At 56.0% G+C, this 19,949-nt stretch overlaps 1 protein-coding gene across 1 annotated transcript in view; it reads right to left on the bottom strand.

Annotated features, from left to right (window-relative positions):
- Positions 1 to 19,949, bottom strand: part of ETS1 (ETS proto-oncogene 1, transcription factor) — a 52,123-nt gene that overhangs the window by 5,529 nt on the left and 26,645 nt on the right. Inside the window, exons 4-7 of the mRNA XM_071449568.1 lie at positions 17,618 to 17,695; positions 14,780 to 15,025; positions 9,847 to 10,107; positions 372 to 490 (exon numbers count right to left, since the gene is read on the bottom strand). Coding sequence (XP_071305669.1) covers positions 372 to 490; positions 9,847 to 10,107; positions 14,780 to 15,025; positions 17,618 to 17,695 — 704 coding nt within the window. The remainder of the gene's footprint in view (positions 1 to 371; positions 491 to 9,846; positions 10,108 to 14,779; positions 15,026 to 17,617; positions 17,696 to 19,949) is intronic.

The following is a 19,949-nucleotide window of genomic DNA, read 5'->3' as shown; positions in this document are numbered from 1 at the left end:
GTCACTGGTATTTGGCAGGAGAAACCAACGCCCACCTTCCAGTCAGGGGAGGGGACAAAGATCCCACCTGTTCCCCAAAGCAGGGGACAGTCACCCTCACCTGTACCCAGCCTATCTGAAGAGCTTTGCCACTGCTCCTCTTCCTAAGGTGTCCCATTTACTTCCCACCAACTTTGGGCACAAACCCCTGCTTCCAAAGGGTGACTGCATCCCAATTTTCAACAAACTTTCAGTTGGACTCTGATTCCTTGGTTCCCCATGACACACCCAAGACCAGAACAAAGTGGCTGCGCAAAGGGAGGAGGAGAGGCTTATCCACCCCAATATTTCTGAGGAATTTGGGTTGAGCACTTAATTCCAGGGCACTTTACCTCGTCTGGGTCTGAAAGTTTGAATTCCCAGCCATCGCCCGTCCAGCTGATGAAGGATTGACAGGACTTGTCAGTGAGCAGTTCCAGCAGGAATTGCCACAGCTGGATGGGTCCACTGCCTAGAAAGACAAAGGAAACACGGGATATTAATGCCAGGAAAAGAACAGTTTGCTCTATCACAGAGAGGAAAAATTCCCATTTTTCCCAAGTGAGCAAAAGGTGCTCACTTAGTAAAACAAAGCCTTCTCCTGTCAGAAAGAGCCACAGCAGCCACAGGGCAGAAGCTGAGCTGGGACTTTAACCCTACAGGTAACAGAGCTTCCTATTTGCAGGAAGAGCTGAATATTCATGCCCTGGAATGCTTCGTGTGGAGTTACATAAATAGGATTATTTTTCTGGCACACAAACAGGAGGAGTCACTGCCTTGGCACGGCAGCAGCGCCAATCCCTGTGCCAAGGAGCCGCCGGGCACGGCTGAACTCCGGCAGACTCCACTTCCCGGCCGTGACTCTTTGCTCTGTGCTGCTGATCCAGATAAGGGGACCCAGGTACAGAATTCCTTGGCCTCTTTCCAGGGCATGTTGCTGCAGGAATGGGCTCTGCAGGCTCATGGGGAGGGCGGGGGCACACAGAGCTCCCCAGCCCAGGATCTCCTCACTGGCACAGCCTCAGCACACGGAACCTCCCTGCGGCTGCTGCTCCCCTGGCCCCGCTGGAGAGGCAGAGGTGATGCAGAGCATCCCATGCCATGGGCATCCCATGCCATGGGCATTCCACCTCTCCTTCCACACCTGGTCTCCACCTCCCCTCCAATCTCTCCCTTGGGCCATCACCAATTTGTCCCAGCGCCCCCAGTGAGAGCCTGTGGTGAGGTTTGGCTGGATTCATGGAGTTTTGAAATATTTATCTCTCCCTTGGGCTTGTGTCCCAATCCAAGGTAGAGGAGAAGCCCTGGAGCTAAAGTCTCTTTGATGAGCAGCCTCCAAATGTGGCCACACCCCAAGTATTGCACTTAGCTGTGGGTAAGGTGTTTTGGGAAGACCTTGCCATGGTTTAAACCCAGCTTAGAATAGATCATTAATTATGACAATTTATAATGAGACAGACAGAGGAGAGAGGAAATTCTTTATCCCACAGGGAGTTGCACAGGCTGGATTAACTGGGGTAATCCCAGTGCTGACAGCACTGAGCAAAGCTTCAAGCAGGGAAAAAATGAGTTATGGGCTCAGAAGAAGGGATGGAGCCCAGCCTGTTTCCAGGAATGACAATGGATGCTGTCCGAGCTGTGGCTGTGGGATAATGCACAGAGGGAAGGGAGGGCTGCTCCCCTTCCCCACAAAGTTTGAAATTACTCCAAAGCTGCTGGGGAGGAGGAAATGAGGGAGCTGGCTCCAGGACACGGGAATGGCTGTGTCCCATCCAGCCCTTCCCAAATTGTTTCCCTCCTGTTATCCCTGTGGAACCCCTCCAGGGCTTTGTCAGCGCCAGCCCTGGGGGTTATCACAGCCCCAGGCAGGGCAGGGCAGGGCAGGGAGCTCATCCTGCTGGAAAGGGGAAGGGACCCGGCGGGGAAAGGCTCCAGCCTGCCGCTCCCTGGAGCTTGCCAAGATGTTAACTCCACAGCCACGCTCCCCAGCAGGGATGGAGCTGGATTATCCACGCCAAAATGAGGGAAGAAATGCAGATGACGCCTTCACCTCTTATTGAAAGGGAGGAGTGAAAAGCCTGGCCTGAAGTGCCACCACATCTCCAGGCTCAGGCTTATTTATAGCAGTGAGCTCTTAATGCAGAGAAAACACTGGGAAAAGGCTTTAGTGGCTGCCCGAGGTCCTCCACAGGTGAATTCCCAAGGGGATGAGTTCTCTTGGCCCATCTGGCCTCACACCAACTCCCCACACACAGCCAGGAAGCATCCAACACCCAAATCGAGTTAACAGAGACACAGCCCAAGTGTCCAAGGCCAGGTCCATCCCCTCCCCTTGATTTCTCTCCTGCCCAGCTGAAGAATAAGGATTTTTAGTGGATTCCTTCCCCAGAATAAGAGGAATGGAAATTTATCACCTGGGTTCTTGGATGAGGAACTGCCCTCAAAACACCCCTGGCCCATCCTGGCCCTGGATCTTTGGAGGTTCCAGCCAATGGCCAGTGCCATTCCTGTTTGTTTGCCAGCTGGCAGAAGAGGTGCTGGGAAACTCAGGAATTCTTGCCCTCTCTGCAGCAAGCAAGGTAGGGCTCCTGCCACAGCCACCCTGCTGGGTATTTTGGGATTTCCAAGGAAGTGGTGTCATCCTTGGAGCAGGGATTCCCAAGGTCTATTCTGAGCTGCCTGCAGGACACGCGTAAAGCCCCAGATTTCTCTCCTGGACAGGCAATTATGTGAGGAATGTGTTTGTGCCGGGCTCCAGGCATGTCCCAGCTCCTGCAAACACCCCCTCCCTGCCCGAGGGGGAGGCAGTGGAGCCTGGCAGATGTGGCACTGCTCGAGATGGCAGCGAGGTGGCAGGAGCCAAACCCCAGCACATGCCCAGGCCTGTGCCCCAAATCAGCACTGGCAGGGAGGAGACAGAGCAGGGAGCAGTGCTGGAGGTCAGGACATCATCTGCTGCAGCTGTAATTAGTGCTGGGAGGGGGAGCTCCACAAACGAGCCACTCAGCAGCCAGCAAGGAGCAGGGGATATCTTCCCATAGGATCTCAAGGTGGCTCATGCAGCAATGCCACTCCTCAATGTCACAGGGCAAGCTCCCAGGCTCGTCCCTGCACCCAAACCTCCTCATCCACAGGAGCTGGGAGCAGTGCCCATTTTCCATCCCTTGTGCCCCAACCCTTCCCCTCACCCCAGCCAGGGCTGGAAATTCCCATCAGGATGCCAGGTTGGGATCACTCCATGGGATCCTATGGGCTGGGATCACTCCACACAGCCAGGCTGTGCCAAGGCCAGAGGGTGCCTCCCACCACGGGATCTGCTGCCTTGGTTATCCCAAAACAGCCCCCTGCTCCCACAGCCTGGATTGGGGTGCAGCTCTGAGCGTGAGGTGGAGGGGCATAAGGCAGCTTTTATGGCATTGCTCCCTCCACACACATCCAGGGGCTTCCCAGAGCAGGCCCAGCCCTGGCTGGGGACTGGGGGCAGCCCCTGCTCCACAAAAGACAAGGGGAGGACTCAGAGGGGTGGGGGTGTCCTCCCACCCCACCACGACCTCCTGCACCCATGGGGCTGCTAAAAATAGCACCCACAATGGGGGCCCTGTCTGGCCTTGGTGGCACTGAACAGGGTCCTTCAGCAGCACTGTCACACCACAGGAATTCTGCGGCGTCAGGGGGAAAATATTCCCCTGGGCCGGGTGTCAGTGGAACTGTGGGAACTGGGAACCACTGCCCGAGCGGGGCTTCCTCAGCACCAGGCCCTGGTGGTGTCCCCAGAGCCAAGGCTTTGGTTCCACACCATCCCTGTGCCATCCCTCCTCGGGCAGCACAGGTCCCCAACCTCCTTTCCAGCCACGGGGGACACCAGACTGTCCCGGGTGGGGCCATTCCAGTGGCACAGTGATGGTGGCACCGCCCGGCTGGGGCAGACAGGGAGGGCACAACCCCAGCCCTGCCATCTCTCTCAGGACGGTTTTACACACCCACCCCTCCCAACGGCCTCTGTTTTGTTTCCCTTGGTTCAAACAAGACAAGAAGACAAAAAAACCCCACCTACCAACCCCCAGCGAGGCACCTTTGCCTGGCGCTCTGCGGTTTGTGGTTCCAGCCCCACAAAACAACCAGCCCTGGCAACGGCTCCAAAACAGCCCCTGCCCCATCACCTGCCAGCCTGCCCACCCCCTGGATGGCACCACGGTCCCCAAATCCCCCAGAGTGTTGGGAGTGCTGGTCCCCATCACTCCCTCATCAGAGCAGCTCCCACAGCTCCTGCCCAGGCTGCTGCAGGCATCAGACACGGCACTGGTGGAGCTTGGATGGAGCATCTCCAAGGAACAGCTGTGAAAAGGCAGGAAATTACCCAGGAAGCTCCTTGCTCCTTCCTTAGGGAGCAGCATGGCCATGACTGCAGGCAGGAGAGCAGCCAGGGCTGTTCAGGCCAGAGCTGCTCCCCTGCTGCAGCTCCTCTGCTCTCAGAATGGGGTGTTGGGAGGACTGATCTCATAGAATCTCACAAGTGGGAAGAGACCCACACAGATCAACTCCAGCCCCTGGCCCTGCATGGGACAGCCCCAAGAGTCCCACCCTGTGCCTGACAGCCTTGTCCCTGAACTCGAGGCATGTGGCAGAGCTCCAGGGGCTCTGGGAGCTCCACATCCCCCTGACAGTGTCCTGCAGGCCATGAGCTGCTGGGCAGCACCAGCTGGGTGTCTGCAGGAGACCCAGGCAGAGCTGCTGCCCCCAGCACCCCCTGAGCTCTGCCACGCTTGGGCAGCAGCGTGTGGGGCTGGGTTTGCTCTCGTTTGCACGGCTGGCAGGTGGGGAGGGAGCCACTGAACCGGCCCTGGTGCCACCCTGGATCCCCACCCTGGGGAGGCCACAAGGGCACGGAGCCCATTGGGCCCTGCCTGAGGCAGAAGGGGGCAGGAGCTGCTGGGTGGTCACCCTGAAGTCACCTGTGAGGGCAGGGGAAGGACATGAGCCAGGAGGGGCAGGACATGCAGGACATGAGCCAGGAGGGGCAGGGGGACCCCATCCCCTGCATCCCAGCAGGGCCAGAGGAGCTGTTGTGCTGCTGGGCACAGGAGGGGGGTGCCTGCATTCCCCAGCTCCTGTGCCCTGCTGTGCCCACATGGACTCTGTGCTCCAGCAGGGCAGGCAGGGAAGGAGCTGGAGTCCAGGAATGCTGCAGCACAGGCTGGGGAAGGGAAGGCAAGGGCAGCCAGAGCCCTGGAGTGAGGCAGGAAAGGGGACAGGGAGGCAGCTGCTGGCAGAGTTTTGGGTGCTGGTGGCCACAGCAAGGGGGGATCTGCCTGTGGAGGCTCCAGAGCAGCAGCAGAGCACAGGGGAGGGGCAGCAGCACCTGAGCTGGCCTGAAAGGGACCCACTTTCCTTGGCACCGCCTCAGCTTTCTTGCAAAACAGCAGCTGTGCTTTCACTGCTGGGCACAGATAACATCGCTCACCACCAGCGGGGAGGCTCAGGCTCTGCTCACAGCAGCTCACACACTGCAGGGGCTGGGGCACATCTGGGCCCCAAGGCACAGCCCTGTGGGTGCTGCCAGCCAGGCCCAGCAAGGCCTGGCCTGGGCAGGTCGAGCTCAGCAGAGAGCTGGGGTGGGATAACATCTGTGAGGGAGGCAGCTCCTGCAGGGCTCCTGAATTCCTGCTGCCCAGCAGGACAACAGGGATGCTCTGGGAGGGACATTCAGGGCATGGGTGACATCAGCTGGAGGGGCATTAACTCTTTGAGTGCTGGGACTGGCTTTAAAGGATCAGCACCTCCCTGACCAGGCCCAGAGCAGAGGACAGGAGCAGCAGCCATACAACCCCAGCCTGCATCTGTGGGATCAGGGCTTGCTGTGCATTCACCTCAGCTCTCCCATCCCTCTCCCCTCCCCTCTGGAACACGAGGGATGGCCCTGCTGGGTGCTCAGTGATGTGGAGCAGCACTTCTGGGCCATGGCAGCACTGACACCATGCATGGAAAGCCCCAGGCTCTCAGTCCTGCCCACCACAGAGCAAACAAACCCCACAACTTGACTTCCAAACCACACAGCTGCTTGAGGGAACCCAAAACTAGCTTGGTGCTGAATGGCCACAGTGAAGCAGCAAGGTCTGAGCGTCCTGTGGCCCTGCAGGGAGCAGCAGCACTGGCTGCAAACACCAACCCAGGGCACAAGGATGCAGTTGAGTTTATCCACCTGGTGCAGGGCTCCTGCAGAATGCTGGTGGCCATGGGAATCACCAGAGGCTGCAGGATCCAGCTGTGGCACAGCCCCAGGGCATGTGGAGGCAGAGCTGAGCTCAATTTAGCCCAGCTGGGCTCAGGCACTGGAGGGATCTCTGCCCACTCACACCAAAGTTGGCTCTGCTGCTGAACCACAGAGCTCAGACTGAGCTCAGCTGGGCCAGGGTGAGGTTTAGCAGTGAACACATCCCAGGCCATCCCTTGCCTGGATTTCATGTTTGCACTCTGTGTCATGGCAAAGAAAATTAAATCTGGCTTAATGTAGAATCTCAGAATCAGAGAATCTCCTGAGCTGGAGGGACCCACCAGGACCATCCAGTCCCATCCCTGGCCCTGCCCAGACCCCCAACAACCCTACCCTGGGCATCCCTGAAGCTCTGGCAGCCTTGGGGCTGTGCCCATTCCCTGGGCAGCCTGGGCAGTGCCAGCACCCTCTGGGGACAGAACCTTGCCCTGATCTCAGCCTGCCCTGCCCTGGCCCAGCCCCAGCTGTGCCCTCAGGTAAAATCCAAGCTGTCCAAGCTCCAAAGCCAGGTGTCCAGGGCTGGCCCTCCCTGCAGCAATGGAAACTGAAGTTCACCAACTCCTGAGCAATTACATTTCTCCTTCGAAAAAAAGATAAGAAAATTGCATCAACCTCTCTGTGAGCAACCATGGCAACTTGTTAAAATAGGTCAAGATGTGGGGGCAGATAAGGCAGCTCTGAAAGGCCGCTCAGAGCCGAGTGAAGAACACATCAAACGCAACAGAGCTTCCGCCAAAATGCACCTTCTCACCCCAGAAGGCGCCTCTGGGGCAGATAGCATCAGAGATCTGCTGGGGCCACCTCCCTGGGCACCCAGAAACAGCCTGCCAACACAGCCTGAGCAAGAGTGTTGGGTCCCTAAAGCCAGGACAGGGAGCTCTGGGCATGAGGGATGTGATGTCCCTCTTCATCCTGCAGGTCCAGCAGGGCCAGCATGAGCAGGGGCTGGGGCTGGGGCTGGGTGTGTCCCCAGGGGGGAAATGGAACCCCAAGGTCTCGGTGTTTGGGGCTCCTGGGCTGGCAGAGGCTCCACCTCCTCAGCAGAGCCACAAGCAGAGCCCAGACTCTGAGTTCCTCTGCTCTGGCTGCCAGACAGCACTTCCTCCCCTGAGTAAAGTAAGAGTAAAGCATAGCAGTGCACAAAGAGGCCTGAGTTCTGCCTCAGTCCCCACCCTGAGCTCTGCCTAAGTCCCCACTCTGAGCCCTGCCCAAATCCCCACTCTGAGCCCTGCCTGAGTCCCCACTCTGGGCTCTGCCTGAGTCCCCACTCTGAGCCCTGCCTGAGTCCCCACTCTGGGCTCAGTGTGAGTCCCCACTCTGAGCCCTGCCCAAATCCCCACTCTGAGCCCTGCCCAAATCCCCACTCTGAGTTCTGCCCGAGTCCCCACTCTGAGTTCTGCCCGAGTCCCCACTCAGCTCCCCCTGAGTCCCCACTCTGAGCCCTGCTCAAATCCCCACTCTGAGCTCTGCCTGAGTCCCCACTCTGGGCTCTGCCCAAATCCCCACTCTGAGCTCTGCCTGAGTCCCCACTCTGGGCTCAGCTGGCCCAGGCCAGACCTCCAGCCCTCCTCAGGGCAGCCTGAGCAGGGTTTTCCTCACTGGCACAGACCCAAAGAGTGGGGAGTGCCCAGTTCTCCTCCAGTTTGTAACCCAGCATGTTCTACTCGCTCTCCCCAGACCCTGCTCTCACAGTGACCCAGCTCTGGCTCCCTTTGCTTGGAAAACCCACAGCTGAAGGTCTGGGGGCTTTAAAATGGCTCAGAGGACATCTCTGGAGTCACTGCCTGCCAGGATCACCCATCCAGGGCCCTTTCCCAATGGCAAAAGCTGGCTCTGCTGGCCTGAACCTTGAATATTGCTCAGCAGCCTTTGGAGCAGGCAAACACAGCTCCAGCTCAAGCATTTCCCAGTGATTCCAGATTTTCCTCTCTACATTTAAGCCTATCAAGTGAAACAATGCAAAAATAAATAAAGAAATCAGGCCTTCCCAATTATTGATCCCAACGAGGTGCCTGGGCCAAGGGATTCTCTTCCCAGCTCCAAGAGGGGTTGGAAATGAGGTGAGGGAAAATGTTACACAGAGGAAAGTGTTTGGAATTGTGCTCTGGCACTGCATGAACCCGAGTCTCCCCTTCCCAAAGGCACAGCTCCAAGGACAGCCTTTGGGGTGCTAATATTCCTTGGAAAAACACAGGGCCCAGCCACTGACTTCAGCTCCTCGCCTCTCTCCAGGGGTGGCTCTTTTGCACTCTTTTCCATGAGCAACAGCAAACGTGGAGGGAAATATCCAGCTTGGAAAAGAATGCTCCTGATTTTGCCAGCACCTCGGTGCCTCGGTTTCCCCAGCTGTTCAAACTCATCCCCAAAGCACTTCCAGGTACCACAGGGAAAGGCATTGCCAGGAGAAAATAGGAGTGAAAATAGGAATGAAAAGAGCAACTTGTGCTCAGTGGTGCCTTTTTTCAGGAGCATGGATTTCCATGGCACAGCAGAGAATGAGCCCCAGGGCACAGTCCCTCCTCTCCCTCCCCAGTCCATTCAGGAATGCAGAGCACTCTCATATTTGGTAGAGTCTCATTCAGCAGGCAGGGCTGAGCTCTCTTTCTAACTAAAGCTATAGCAACAAACCACTTCCTTTTCTACACTCCTAAAATTATCTGCCCACCTTTCCTCCCCCTGCCCCTCTCCCACCCTCGCCAGGCTCGGTGTCAGCCCCAGCTGAGCCGTGCGTGGGAGGCACTCGGGGACAGCCGCGCCCCAGGATCTGCTCTGAACCTGGCCACGATCTTTATCACCACAAACTTTCCACCAGCTGCTCCCAGCTGGGCCAGGACACATCTGAAGGTGCAGAGCCAGGGGAACTGGCAGGAGGCTGCCCCAGAGTTTTCCTCAGAGCACAGGGAAAAGCCATGGCACAGAAGGTCTGGAAAGGATTAGCTCAGCTTTAGCTGGAAGTCCCATCCCACCAGGTTTCTCTCCTTGGAGATGCCAGATTGCTGAAGGGCTGTCATAAAGAGCCAGAGTTTCCATGGCCTATCACCTTCTCATCTCTCCCAGTGCCAGCAATGGAAAATGTTTGGGATGGCTCTGGCAGTGCCCCATCCCTGCCTCACACCAAGGTACAGCGGGGCCTCCTCTGTGCCAGAGGGAGAGGATCCATCCCCACACACAGAGCAGTGCTGGGGCTGGAGCTGAGCCTGCTCCTGCCCCAGGGGGAAAGCACACCAAGAGCCCACCAGTCACCAGCACAGGGGCTGCAGGCTCTGTTCAGGAGCCAAACCAGCCCCAGCTCCTCCACAGGCAGCCAGGGGCAAAGGGAGAACAGGGCATTGAGTGCCCCATGCCCAGCCACATCCCCCATGAGCTGTGGGATGGGTGGGATGCTCATGCTCAGAGGAGATGCAGCCCTGGGCTGACCCCAGACACCCCAAAACCCTCCCTGCACCTGCCCCCCCGAGCTGGGGCAGCCCAGAGTGCCCCGAGCCTGTGTCCCTGGGCACGGGGAGGTGCTGCCCCAGGGGCTGGGGGCACAGAGGGGTTCCCAGGCCCTGCCCTACCTGTGTAGCCAGCCAGGGCAGCAGCAGGGATGACAGGCTTGTCCTTGTTCATGTCGGCCCGGTCCCGCACATAGTCCTTGAAGGTGCCCTTGGGCTTGTGGCTGGGCAGGGTGGCAGGGTAGTCCTCAGAGTCGAAGCTGTCGTAGGAGGGGACGCGCTGCAGGCTCTGGAAGGAGGACTGGCTGCTCCAGGACTGCGTCAGGCGGTCACAGCTGTCGTAGCTCTCTATGCTCTCGAAGGAGTCCTGGCCTCCCAGCTTACCTGGGGGAGTCACAGCAGGTGAGACAGGCCTGGCCAGCACAGGGTATTTCACCTGGCCAGCACAGAGTGCTTTCCCTGGCCAGCACAGAGTGCTTCACTGGCCAGCACAGGCTGCTTCACCTGGCCAGCACAGGGTAACCTCCCCTGGCCAGCACAGAGTGCTTCCCCTGGCCAGCACAGGGTATTTCACCTGCCCAGCACAGAGTGCTTCACTGGCCAGCACAGGGTATTTCACCTGGCCAGCACAGAATGCTTCCCCTGGCCAGTATAGGGCACTTCCCCTGGCCAGCACAGAGTGCTTCCCCTGGCCAGCACAGGCTATTTCACCTGGCCAGCACAGGCTGCTTCCCCTGGCCAGCAGAGTGCTTCACCTGGCCAGCACAGGGTATTTCACCTGCCCAGCACAGAGTGCTTCCCCTGGCCAGCACAGAGTGCTTCACCTGACCAGCACAGGGTATTTCACCTGCCCAGCACAGGGTAACCTCCCCTGGCCAGCACAGGCTGCTTCCCCTGGCCAGCACAGAGTGCTTCACCTGACCAGCACAGGGTATTTCACCTGGCCAGTACAGAGTGCTTCACTGGCCAGCACAGAGTGCTTCACCTGGCCAGCACAGGGTATTTCACCTGCCCAGCACAAAGTAACCTCCCCTGGCCAGCACAGAGTGCTTCCCCTGGCCAGCACAGAGTGCTTCACCTCTGCACTGTGCAGGCACAGAGCAACTGATGCTGTTCCTGTACATCCCATCCCCAAAGTGAGCACAGCCCAGAGCTGCAGTATTTTCACCTTTGCCATCCACAGCAGGGCTGAGCCCTGCAAAACTTAAGGCAGAAGAGCAAGGCAGAGAGAGACAGGGGAAAAACCCAAATCTGGCCTCTCTACCCAAGACTTGGGCCTGGGGCTGGCTGGAAATGGTCCCTTATTTCCAAAAGGCAATTTCAGAGATAAAATTCACTTTAGATACTCAAGGCTGAGCTCGGGAGCCTAAACATGGGCACTCCAGGATCTCTTCATTCAGAGGGTGGGCAGGCCCTGGCACAGGGTGCCCAGAGCAGCTGTGGCTGCCCCAGCCCTGGAAATGTCCAAGGCCAGGGACAGGGCTTGGAGCAGCCTGGGACAGTGGGAGATGCTCCTGCCCATGGCAAGGGGTGGAACCAACTTTAAGATCTCTCCCAAGTCAAACCTTTACATGATTTTCTGATTTCTGTGATTCTCTTGCTGCTGAGGGATATTGGAGGTCTCCAATAAATCTCCACTACTTCTGCCAGCCCAGTTCAAACACTGCTCAGGCACACCCAGCTCCTTGAATTTGGATGTTTCTCCCCAAATTACACAGCAGCCTTTTGCTGCCATCTGTTCCAGCCAGCCCCAAATCCCCAGCCAGCAGCAGGTTTGCTGCAGGAGCAGAGCCAATGGCTGAGAGCTCCAACAGCTTTTTCCAGCTCTGGTAAGGTGAGCACAGCTGGTTTGTGTCAAAGTCACTCTCTGGGGTATTTTTAGTCAAAGCCAGAACATGAGAGGCCAGATCCTCAGCAGTGCTGATTTACACCCCCCCAGAGCCAGCCCTGTACTGAAACAGAGCTAAAAAAGGCCCCAAAGAACAAACTGAAATTGCAGCCTCTGATCTCCCTACTCTACTGATTGCTCAACATCTTCCCTGACAAGCTAACAGGATCATTCAAGTTCACTAATTTCCCAAACCCAGCTAAAAACAGCTGCTGGGATTGTGCAAGAGCTCCTGGAGAAATTTCCATTGGCAGAGCTACCCACAGCCCGGGCCCAGAGAGCAAATCCCAGGGGACAGGGAACGTGGAAGGGCGCTGGCACACGCCCCCAAATATTTGTTGTGTTGTAGTTTGAAGAGCACTTGCTGTGAAAAGACTCAACTACTGCAGGGCCTGCCCTGATTGCTGGCCTGGAGTCCCTGGGAGCTGGGATCCATTGGCTTCATTCTGCTGGGACAGCCCTGTTCCAAACTCTTTTCTATTTGCTTTTTGTTTTTTGAGGATTTTCATGCTCCAATCCTTCTCTGAATCCTGCTAAGGAGAACACAATGCTGCTGTGTGTGTGTGTACATTAATTGGCATAACCAATTCCCTGAGCAGTCCTGTAGCACAGGCTCATTTAGAAAAGGAATTAAAACCTGACAGAGATGTGATTTGTGTCAATCCATTGAAAATTCACCTAAATTCCACCTAGCTGGAACAATCACACCCTGCACTTACTCAGGACCAGCTTAAATGAGTTTGGCAGCTCCACTTCTCAACCAGCCACCCTCGCTGACAAGGCAGAGAGAAACAACCCCCATGGGACCCCAAAACTTCCTCCTAAAGGCCTCACAGAAGGCTTGGAAAAGGCCCCACAGTGTCTGGAAAACCTTCACCCTGAGGTGATGCTGAAGGACTTGACTTTGTGTCAGACTAACCTTGTAAGACAGTGCAGGGTAAAGAGGGACATAAATATAAATGAACTGGGCTCTGCTTTATATTAAGGCTTTCCCCCAGCCCTGGGAGGATCTGTGTTCCCCAAAGGCCCTTCCATGGCTGAAATGCAGCACTGGTGTGAGCACAGCCTCTTGCAACCAGTGTTCAAGTCTTTGCTAACAGCAGCAGCCAGGGCTCTCTGTTCCCTCCCCCACAGCCATTTTTAGGTTTGCCACTGAGAACAGGCTCGAGGTTCAGTTGCAAAAGCCTTCCTGAACCATTGCACTGTGAGAATGATGAAATCACCTGTGTTAAAGAAAAGGTCAAGAAAAGGCAAAAACATTGCTGAAATTTAGGCAGAAAAACAACCCCAAATAGAGAAGTTTCCCCAAAATTAAAACCCTGTTGCCCTTCTGGCTCAGGTCACCTCTCTCAGAAGGAGAGGCAAGAGCACAAATAACAAGTTCCCTGTAATTGGCTCTCCCAGCCTGGAAAAGAGTGAGGAAGTTCAAATGAGCTGCACGTGCCCTGCAGCCTGGAAAGCAGCTCTGGCTTTGCTGGGAGGGCAGCTCATCCTCAGCTCTCTGGATAAAGGGGTTTAACTGCTGCACATCAAACCCAACTCACAGCACCACCACCTCCCTGTAAGGAATTCTGGGGCTGAGGACACCTGGACTCCATTTTAGGGAATGGCAGGCAGGTCACAGCTCTTCCCTGTGGCCCAGGTTCCCTACCTGGAATCTGGAGATAATGATCCCACTTGTGAGGGACTTTGAGCTCCATGGATTCAGCTTTTTGCTTTGAAGGAGGCAGAGCCACATCCCCAGCCTGGCATCACTGATGTGATCACAAAGCAATCAGACACGTGGGCCCCACGTGTTCCCAGCCTCACAACATTAATTGGGAAGGAATTTGGGCTCAGATCCTCCAAAGTGTTCGGGTGTTTAAATCCCACCACCTCAAACAGGAATCATGTACCTGTAACTCTTTGGGGAGCAGCATTTGGGGGTCCTTGGCTCTGCTGCTGCCCCAGCCCCTGACACCTGCACCTCCTAACCAAGCTCAGGAATTGGCTGCAGCAGAGTATTTCAAACAAGCAGTCCTCAAATCCTGGACATAATGGACAAAGACTTTGGATCACAGAGTGCAAGACTCTTCAGAGCCTTCAACAGCAATTCCCAGTGAGAACTTGTGAAGAATTTGTGGGGCTTTGCCTCGGCTCCTAAAAATGGGATTTCTACAAGCACCCAGCAGTTTGTCCCTCCTGGTAACATGAAAGCTCAGTTCTATTTCTCTCAGGCTGGACATCAAAGCACAGCACCAGAAACATGCCCTTTCTGCAGAGGATGTAAAACAGGCGGCAGAGGAAAGGAAAGGAAAGAAAGACCTTCCTCGAGGTTTCCCTGGGGGGGGAGAAGGGCAGGGAGGGCTCAGAGCCACCAGGGAAGGCAGCAGTGCTGGAGAGGGCTGTGTCAGCACTGCACAGCTCCCTCAGTGCTCCCAGGGCCATTCCCTCAGGAGGGAGGGTGAGAACAGCAGGAACCCAAGCCAGCCCCTGTCAGACAATCCCCTTTTCTAGGACTTTCATCATTCTATTGCTCCAAAGTATCTAGTCTTATTTACAATCTATCCTTTAGAACTCTTTTTCTAGTTCCATTTTATAGGAGTGTGCCCTTTGTTGACAGAGTCACAAAACTATCCTTTGTCCCTTAAAAAAGGAAAGAAGGCCAGAAGTTTCTCTCCTGGATTAGGTGAAAAAGCCACCTCATAGGATATGTGGACTTCACCTCAAACTTAAGGCTAGCCAATTGGACAGGAGCCAAAAAGTCCTGCCTGGGCAATTAACTAGAAAAAGGAGTGGACAAAGAAACTAATTGCTTTTGTGAGGTGTTTTACCAGGAGCAAGAACGTCTAGCACCTGTCTTGGTTTTTCTTTCTTTGTTATTTTGCCTTTTATTAAACCTTTTTGTTTCCAACACTGCAACAGAAGCCATCCTGCTGATTTTTATGCCTCCAAAGGTAGCTGAGCTATCTTGGGTGTGATATAGACCTCGGAGAGCTCATTAGACCTGGCTCAAAGACATTACTACATCACGATTTCTCTCTCAACAATATCTGTCCTGTTCCATGGCATTTCTAACTCAGCATTTCTCATCTCCCAGTTTCCCTACAAACACATCCTGTGTAAACCTTCTGTTAAACCCTGACAACTCTGTCCAAGTTCCTTTCCCAGGTTTGGTCCCAGCCTCACCTCGGCTGGCACGGCCCATGCACATGTTGTCCGGGGTCACCACCTCCTGCTTGATGGAGAAGAAGTCGTTGTGCAGCGGGTCCTGGGCGGGCTCGCGCAGCAGCACCGAGGGGTACTCGCTCTCGTACTTGAGGGACAGCAGCTCCTCCGAGCTGATGGGGTGCAGGGTCTGGTAGGACTCGGTGATGAAGCTGGGCTCCGAGAACTCGGAGGGGGGCACGCACTGCGCGTGCTCGATGCCGTAACCTGGGGACACAGCAGGGTCAGAGCCCACCCAAAGCAGCCCCGAAGTCACAGAGCGTCCCACAGCCCTCACTGCTTGGGGTGAGGGCCCCAGAGCATCCCACACCCCCTCACTGCTTTGGGTGAGGGCCCCAGAGCATCCCACAGCCCCTCACTGCTTTGGGTGAGGGCCCCAGAGCATCCCACAGCCCCTCACTGCTTGAGATGAGAGCCCCAGAGCATCCCACAGCCCTCACTGCTTTGGGAAAGGGCTTCAGACATCCCACAGCCCCTCACTGCTTTGGGTGAGGGCCCCAGAGCATCCCACAACCCTCACTGCTTGGGATGAGAGCCCCAGAGCATCCCACAGCCCTCACTGCTTGGGATGAGAGCCCCAGAGCATCCCACAGCCCCTCACTGCTTTGGGTGAGGGCTCCAGACATCCCACACCCCCTCACTGCTTTGGGTGAGGGCCCCAGAGCATCCCACAGCCCTCACTGCTTTGGGTGAGGGCTCCAGACATCCCACACCCCCTCACTGCTTTGGGTGAGGGCCCCAGAGCATCCCACAGCCCTCACTGCTTTGGGTGAGGGCCCCAGAGCATCCCACAGCCCTCACTGCTTTGGGTGAGGGCTCCAGACATCCCACACCCCCTCACTGCTTTGGGTGAGGGCCCCAGAGCATCCCACAGCCCTCACTGCTTTGGGTGAGGGCCCCAGAGCATCCCACAGCCCTCACTGCTTTGGGTGAGGGCTCCAGACATCCCACACCCCCTCACTGCTTTGGGTGAGGGCCCCAGAGCATCCCACAGCCCTCACTGCTTTGGGTGAGGGCCCCAGAGCATCCCACAGCCCTCACTGCTTTGGGTGAGGGCTCCAGAGCATCCCACAGCCCTCACTGCTTGGGGTGAGGGCTCCAGAGCATCCCACAGCCCTCACTGCTTTGAGTGAAGGCTCCAGACATCCCACAGCCCTCACTGCTTGGGATGAGAGCCCCAGAGCATCCCACAGCCCCTCACTGCTTTGGGTGAGGGCTCCAGAGCATCCCACAGCCCTCACTGCTTTGGGCAAGGGCTCCAGATATCCCACAGCCCTCACTGCTTGGGGTGAGGGCCCCAGAGCGTCCCACAGCCCTCACTGCTTGGGATGAGAGCCCCAGAGCATCCCACAGCCCCTCACTGCTTTGGGTGAGAGCCCCAGAGCATCCCACAGCCCTCACTGCTTGGGGTGAGGGCCCCAGAGCATCCCACAGCCCTCACTGCTTGGGATGAGAGCCCCAGAGCATCCCACACCCCCTCACTGCTTTGGGTGAGGGCCCCAGAGCACCCCACAGCCCTCACTGCTTGGGATGAGAGCCCCAGAGCATCCCACAGCTCTCACTGCTTGGGGTGAGGGCTCCAGATACCCCACAGCCCTCACTGCTTGGGGTGAGGGCCCCAGAGCATCCCACACCCCCTCACTGCTTTGGGTGAGGGCTCCAGACATCCCACAGCCCCTCACTGCTTGGGGTGAGGGCCCCAGAGCATCCCACAGCCCCTCACTGCTTTGGGCAAGGGCTCCAGAGCACCCCACACCCCTCCCTTGGGCACTGCTTTGGGTGAGGGCCCCAGAGCATCCCACACCCCTCCTGTAATGCTTTGGGTGAGGGCTCCAGAAGCTACCAAGATGGGGTCTGAACATGTGGCAATTTAGCAAAATAAGACACCCCCGACCATCCTCAATGTGCTTTGCACTAAATTCCTGCCAGGACAGCTGCCAGAAGGAAAAAGCTGGAAAATCCTGGGGAGTGGATTTTACCCTGCTGCTCAGCAGAGGAGTAACAGGGTAAAAGTGTTTCATTGCTGGTTGGGAAAGGTGAGTCTTGCACAGCCACCTCTCCCCATGCCAGAGCCTGGAATCCCAATCCACAGAATCATGGAATCCCAGAATCCCAGAAGGTTTTGGATTGGAAGGGAACTTAAAGCCCATCCAATCCCACCCCTGCCATGGCAGGGACACCTCCCACTGTCCCAGGTTGCTCCAAGCCCTGTCCAGCCTGGCCTGGGACAATTCCAGGGACAGAGAGTCCACAATCTCTCTGGGCCCTGTGCCAGGGCCTTCCCACCCTCACAGTGAAGGATTTCTCCCTCACACCTCATCCACATCTCTCCTCTTCAGGTCAGTTAAGCTTTCTGCTGGTTCATGAAATATCTCCCAGATTTCCAATGCCCTTAAAGAACATCTCCAAAGCAATGGCAATGGGAAGTGCAGGAGTGCAGGTGGAGACTCATCCCTTTCCTTGCTAGGCTCCTCCCTGGCAATCCAGAGTTCAGCCTTTCCTCCCATTCCCTCCCTTTTTTAAGAGGTTTTTTACAATTCCCAATACTCAGGTGTGCTGAGGCTGCTTTTAAAATCTGCTGAGTTACATCTTCAAGCAAACAGTGCTTGAAGAAATCCAATGTTGGCACACAAGGCAGCCACCAAAAAATCCAAGAGGCTTCCAAAACAACCCTAAACCCTTGGAAACACAGGATCCCCTTTGCAGGGTGCAGTCCTGTTGTGGTGAGGACAAACCTCTGCTCAAAGGTGCCTCCAGGCATGGTAATGGTGCTAATTGACACTGCTAATTGAGACTTACTAATGAAGTAGTCTGAGGTGTAGCGGGACTCGGGGTACGTGGTGTTCACTCCGTTTGCTGGGTACGGTTTCACCTCCTCTGCAAAGAGGAAAGGAAGGAAATGTCACCAGTGGAAGGCACACAGAGCTGAGCAACACTTGCTGTGACACACAGAGCCCTGAACTTCCCAAAATCTCCTCCCCAGGTCAAACTGGGATGTTCTGAGCAATGGAAATGAATCCAGAGCTGAAATCCCACAGGAACCTGGGGCACATGGGGTCCTTTGGGAATTCCTGCTGCAGGTATGGCTGAGCTTAAACAGAACCAGCCCAACCCAAACAGCAACAGTGTTCTCAGCCAGGGCCCCAGGAGGCTCTGAGCTGCAGCATTTCCTTGCTTGCCTCAGGCTTTGTCACCTCTCCTTCTCCTGGGGGCTGCTGAGCACACTTCCATGTGTGAGCTCCTGGAAAAACTCCCCACACAAGGACAGTTGTTTTCCTGGAAAATGCCTATTTTTAGACCAGCAGTAGGTGTGTACAAGGGAGTGGGTGACCCATCCCAAAGCCAGCTCCTCTAACCCCAAATCCATGTGAACTCCCAGCTTGTGCAGCACCTGATGCAGGCAGAACATTCCATGTTCCAAACTGCTTTGTTCCACTCCTGACACAGACTCCTCCATGTATATACGGTCAAAATGCCAAATTTCAGCTTTCCATAGGCATAACTCACTGGGACAGAGCATGGAGCACGTCAAAGCATGGATTCCCTGCTTCCTGTGGCTTTTTCCAAGCACTTTGCTCCTCCTGGGCTGTGCTTAATTTGATTTCCCATGTAAAAGTCACCCTGCCCCTACCCTGAGCAGTTTTTCCATGAACACCTGACTCATTCCAGCATGGCATGCTGAGCAGGGATACTGGGATGGGAATTTTCTTTCCTTTAACCAAAGCAAGGCCCCTGGGCAGCTCTGGGCTGGGTTTGTTCTGCCCCAGCTCTGGAGAGCTGAGCACAGATAACGCACGTTCCCCTCTGAGGAGCCTAAATTTGGCCCTCTCCCCTGGGGACTGCAGGCTGGAAAATATTCCCTAACAAAAGGAGGGGTTGTGCAAACACAGAGGGCTAATGAGAAATGCTCTGTTCCTCTCTCCACAGTGTCTGCCAAGGGGCAGGGGGTGACCACAGAGCAGGGGAGAACCTTCAGCCGAGCTTAGAGTCAAGTGCAGGGCACTGCTGACTGCTGGTAACTGAGGAGGTTATTTTAGGAAGAATTATGGAAAAGTGAGCCTGAAAATACCCAAATCCATGCAGGGAAAGGCACCCTTGTGCTGTTTTTAAAGCCTGAGCAGGCTGTGGTACGTGAGTCAGGCAGTGCTCACAGGGGACAGTGTCAGCTCAGGGGACAGCGGGGTCACAGCCTGTCCCAGCACGACCCCGGGCCAGCAGCACAGGTAAAGCCAGGAATTTTGGGGTTAACAACCACTCCCAGCACCAACACCCCCAGTGATGATGGTGGCGAGGATGGAGAGACAAGTTGGAGCCCTGACTGAGCCTGGGGACACCTGGATCTCCTCCCATATCACATCCAGGTGCAGAGGGAGAGCCCCAGCTCCTCCTGCATGGGCAGGGATGTGGCAGGGACAGGGTCAGGGACAGGGACAGGGACAGGGACAGGGACAGGGACAGCTCTGCTCTGTCTGTACAGCTCCAGCCCAGCTCTGGTCAGGGCTGGAATGAGCCCCAGCGCTAACAGGGAAAAGAAACCAGTCCTGGGGGGAGTCTGGTTATTTCTTGGGAGTTCTTTGTCACCACAGATACCTCACTGGAAATGTGCTCAGAGCCCAGCAGAGGAGCAAGGGCCCTGCTTGTGCAAGAGTGACACAGTCACCAGTGAAACCAAACAGGCAACGGAGATTTCTGGGTTCCCAGGGCAACACCAACAGTGTGAAGACACAGAAATTCAGTTTTATTCATTTTCAGCCATTCAGAAGAAGAGTTGCAGCATGCACCAAGATTTTCAGCTTCTTTAAAAAAACTCCTCTCTGTCCCAGGCCTTTGTACGACCAGTGTCTGAATACCCACGTGTGTCAGTGCTGTCTGAAATGATGATTCCCCTCTGCCATAAATGTACAGCATCAAGTCCATCTCTGTGTGGGGAATCTGCAGGAAGGAGGTGCAAATCCAGCCCTGGTGCCTCAATCAGCACCTCCAGCACATCCCACCCTCTCCAGTGGGAACAGTCCAAAAAATCACAGAATTACAGAATCCTAGGAGGGTTGGGTTGGAAAGGACCTTGAAGACCTCCCAGCCATGGGCAGGGACAGCAGGGAAGAAGGGCTGTGGGAAGGTGCAAGCAATG

The sequence above is a fragment of the Agelaius tricolor genome, unplaced genomic scaffold, assembly GCF_023055355.1.
Source record: "Agelaius tricolor isolate 1412-34295 unplaced genomic scaffold, bAgeTri1.0.p SCAF_29, whole genome shotgun sequence".
In the NCBI taxonomy this organism is placed as follows: domain Eukaryota; kingdom Metazoa; phylum Chordata; class Aves; order Passeriformes; family Icteridae; genus Agelaius; species Agelaius tricolor.
This window is presented reverse-complemented; position numbering and strand designations above follow the sequence as displayed.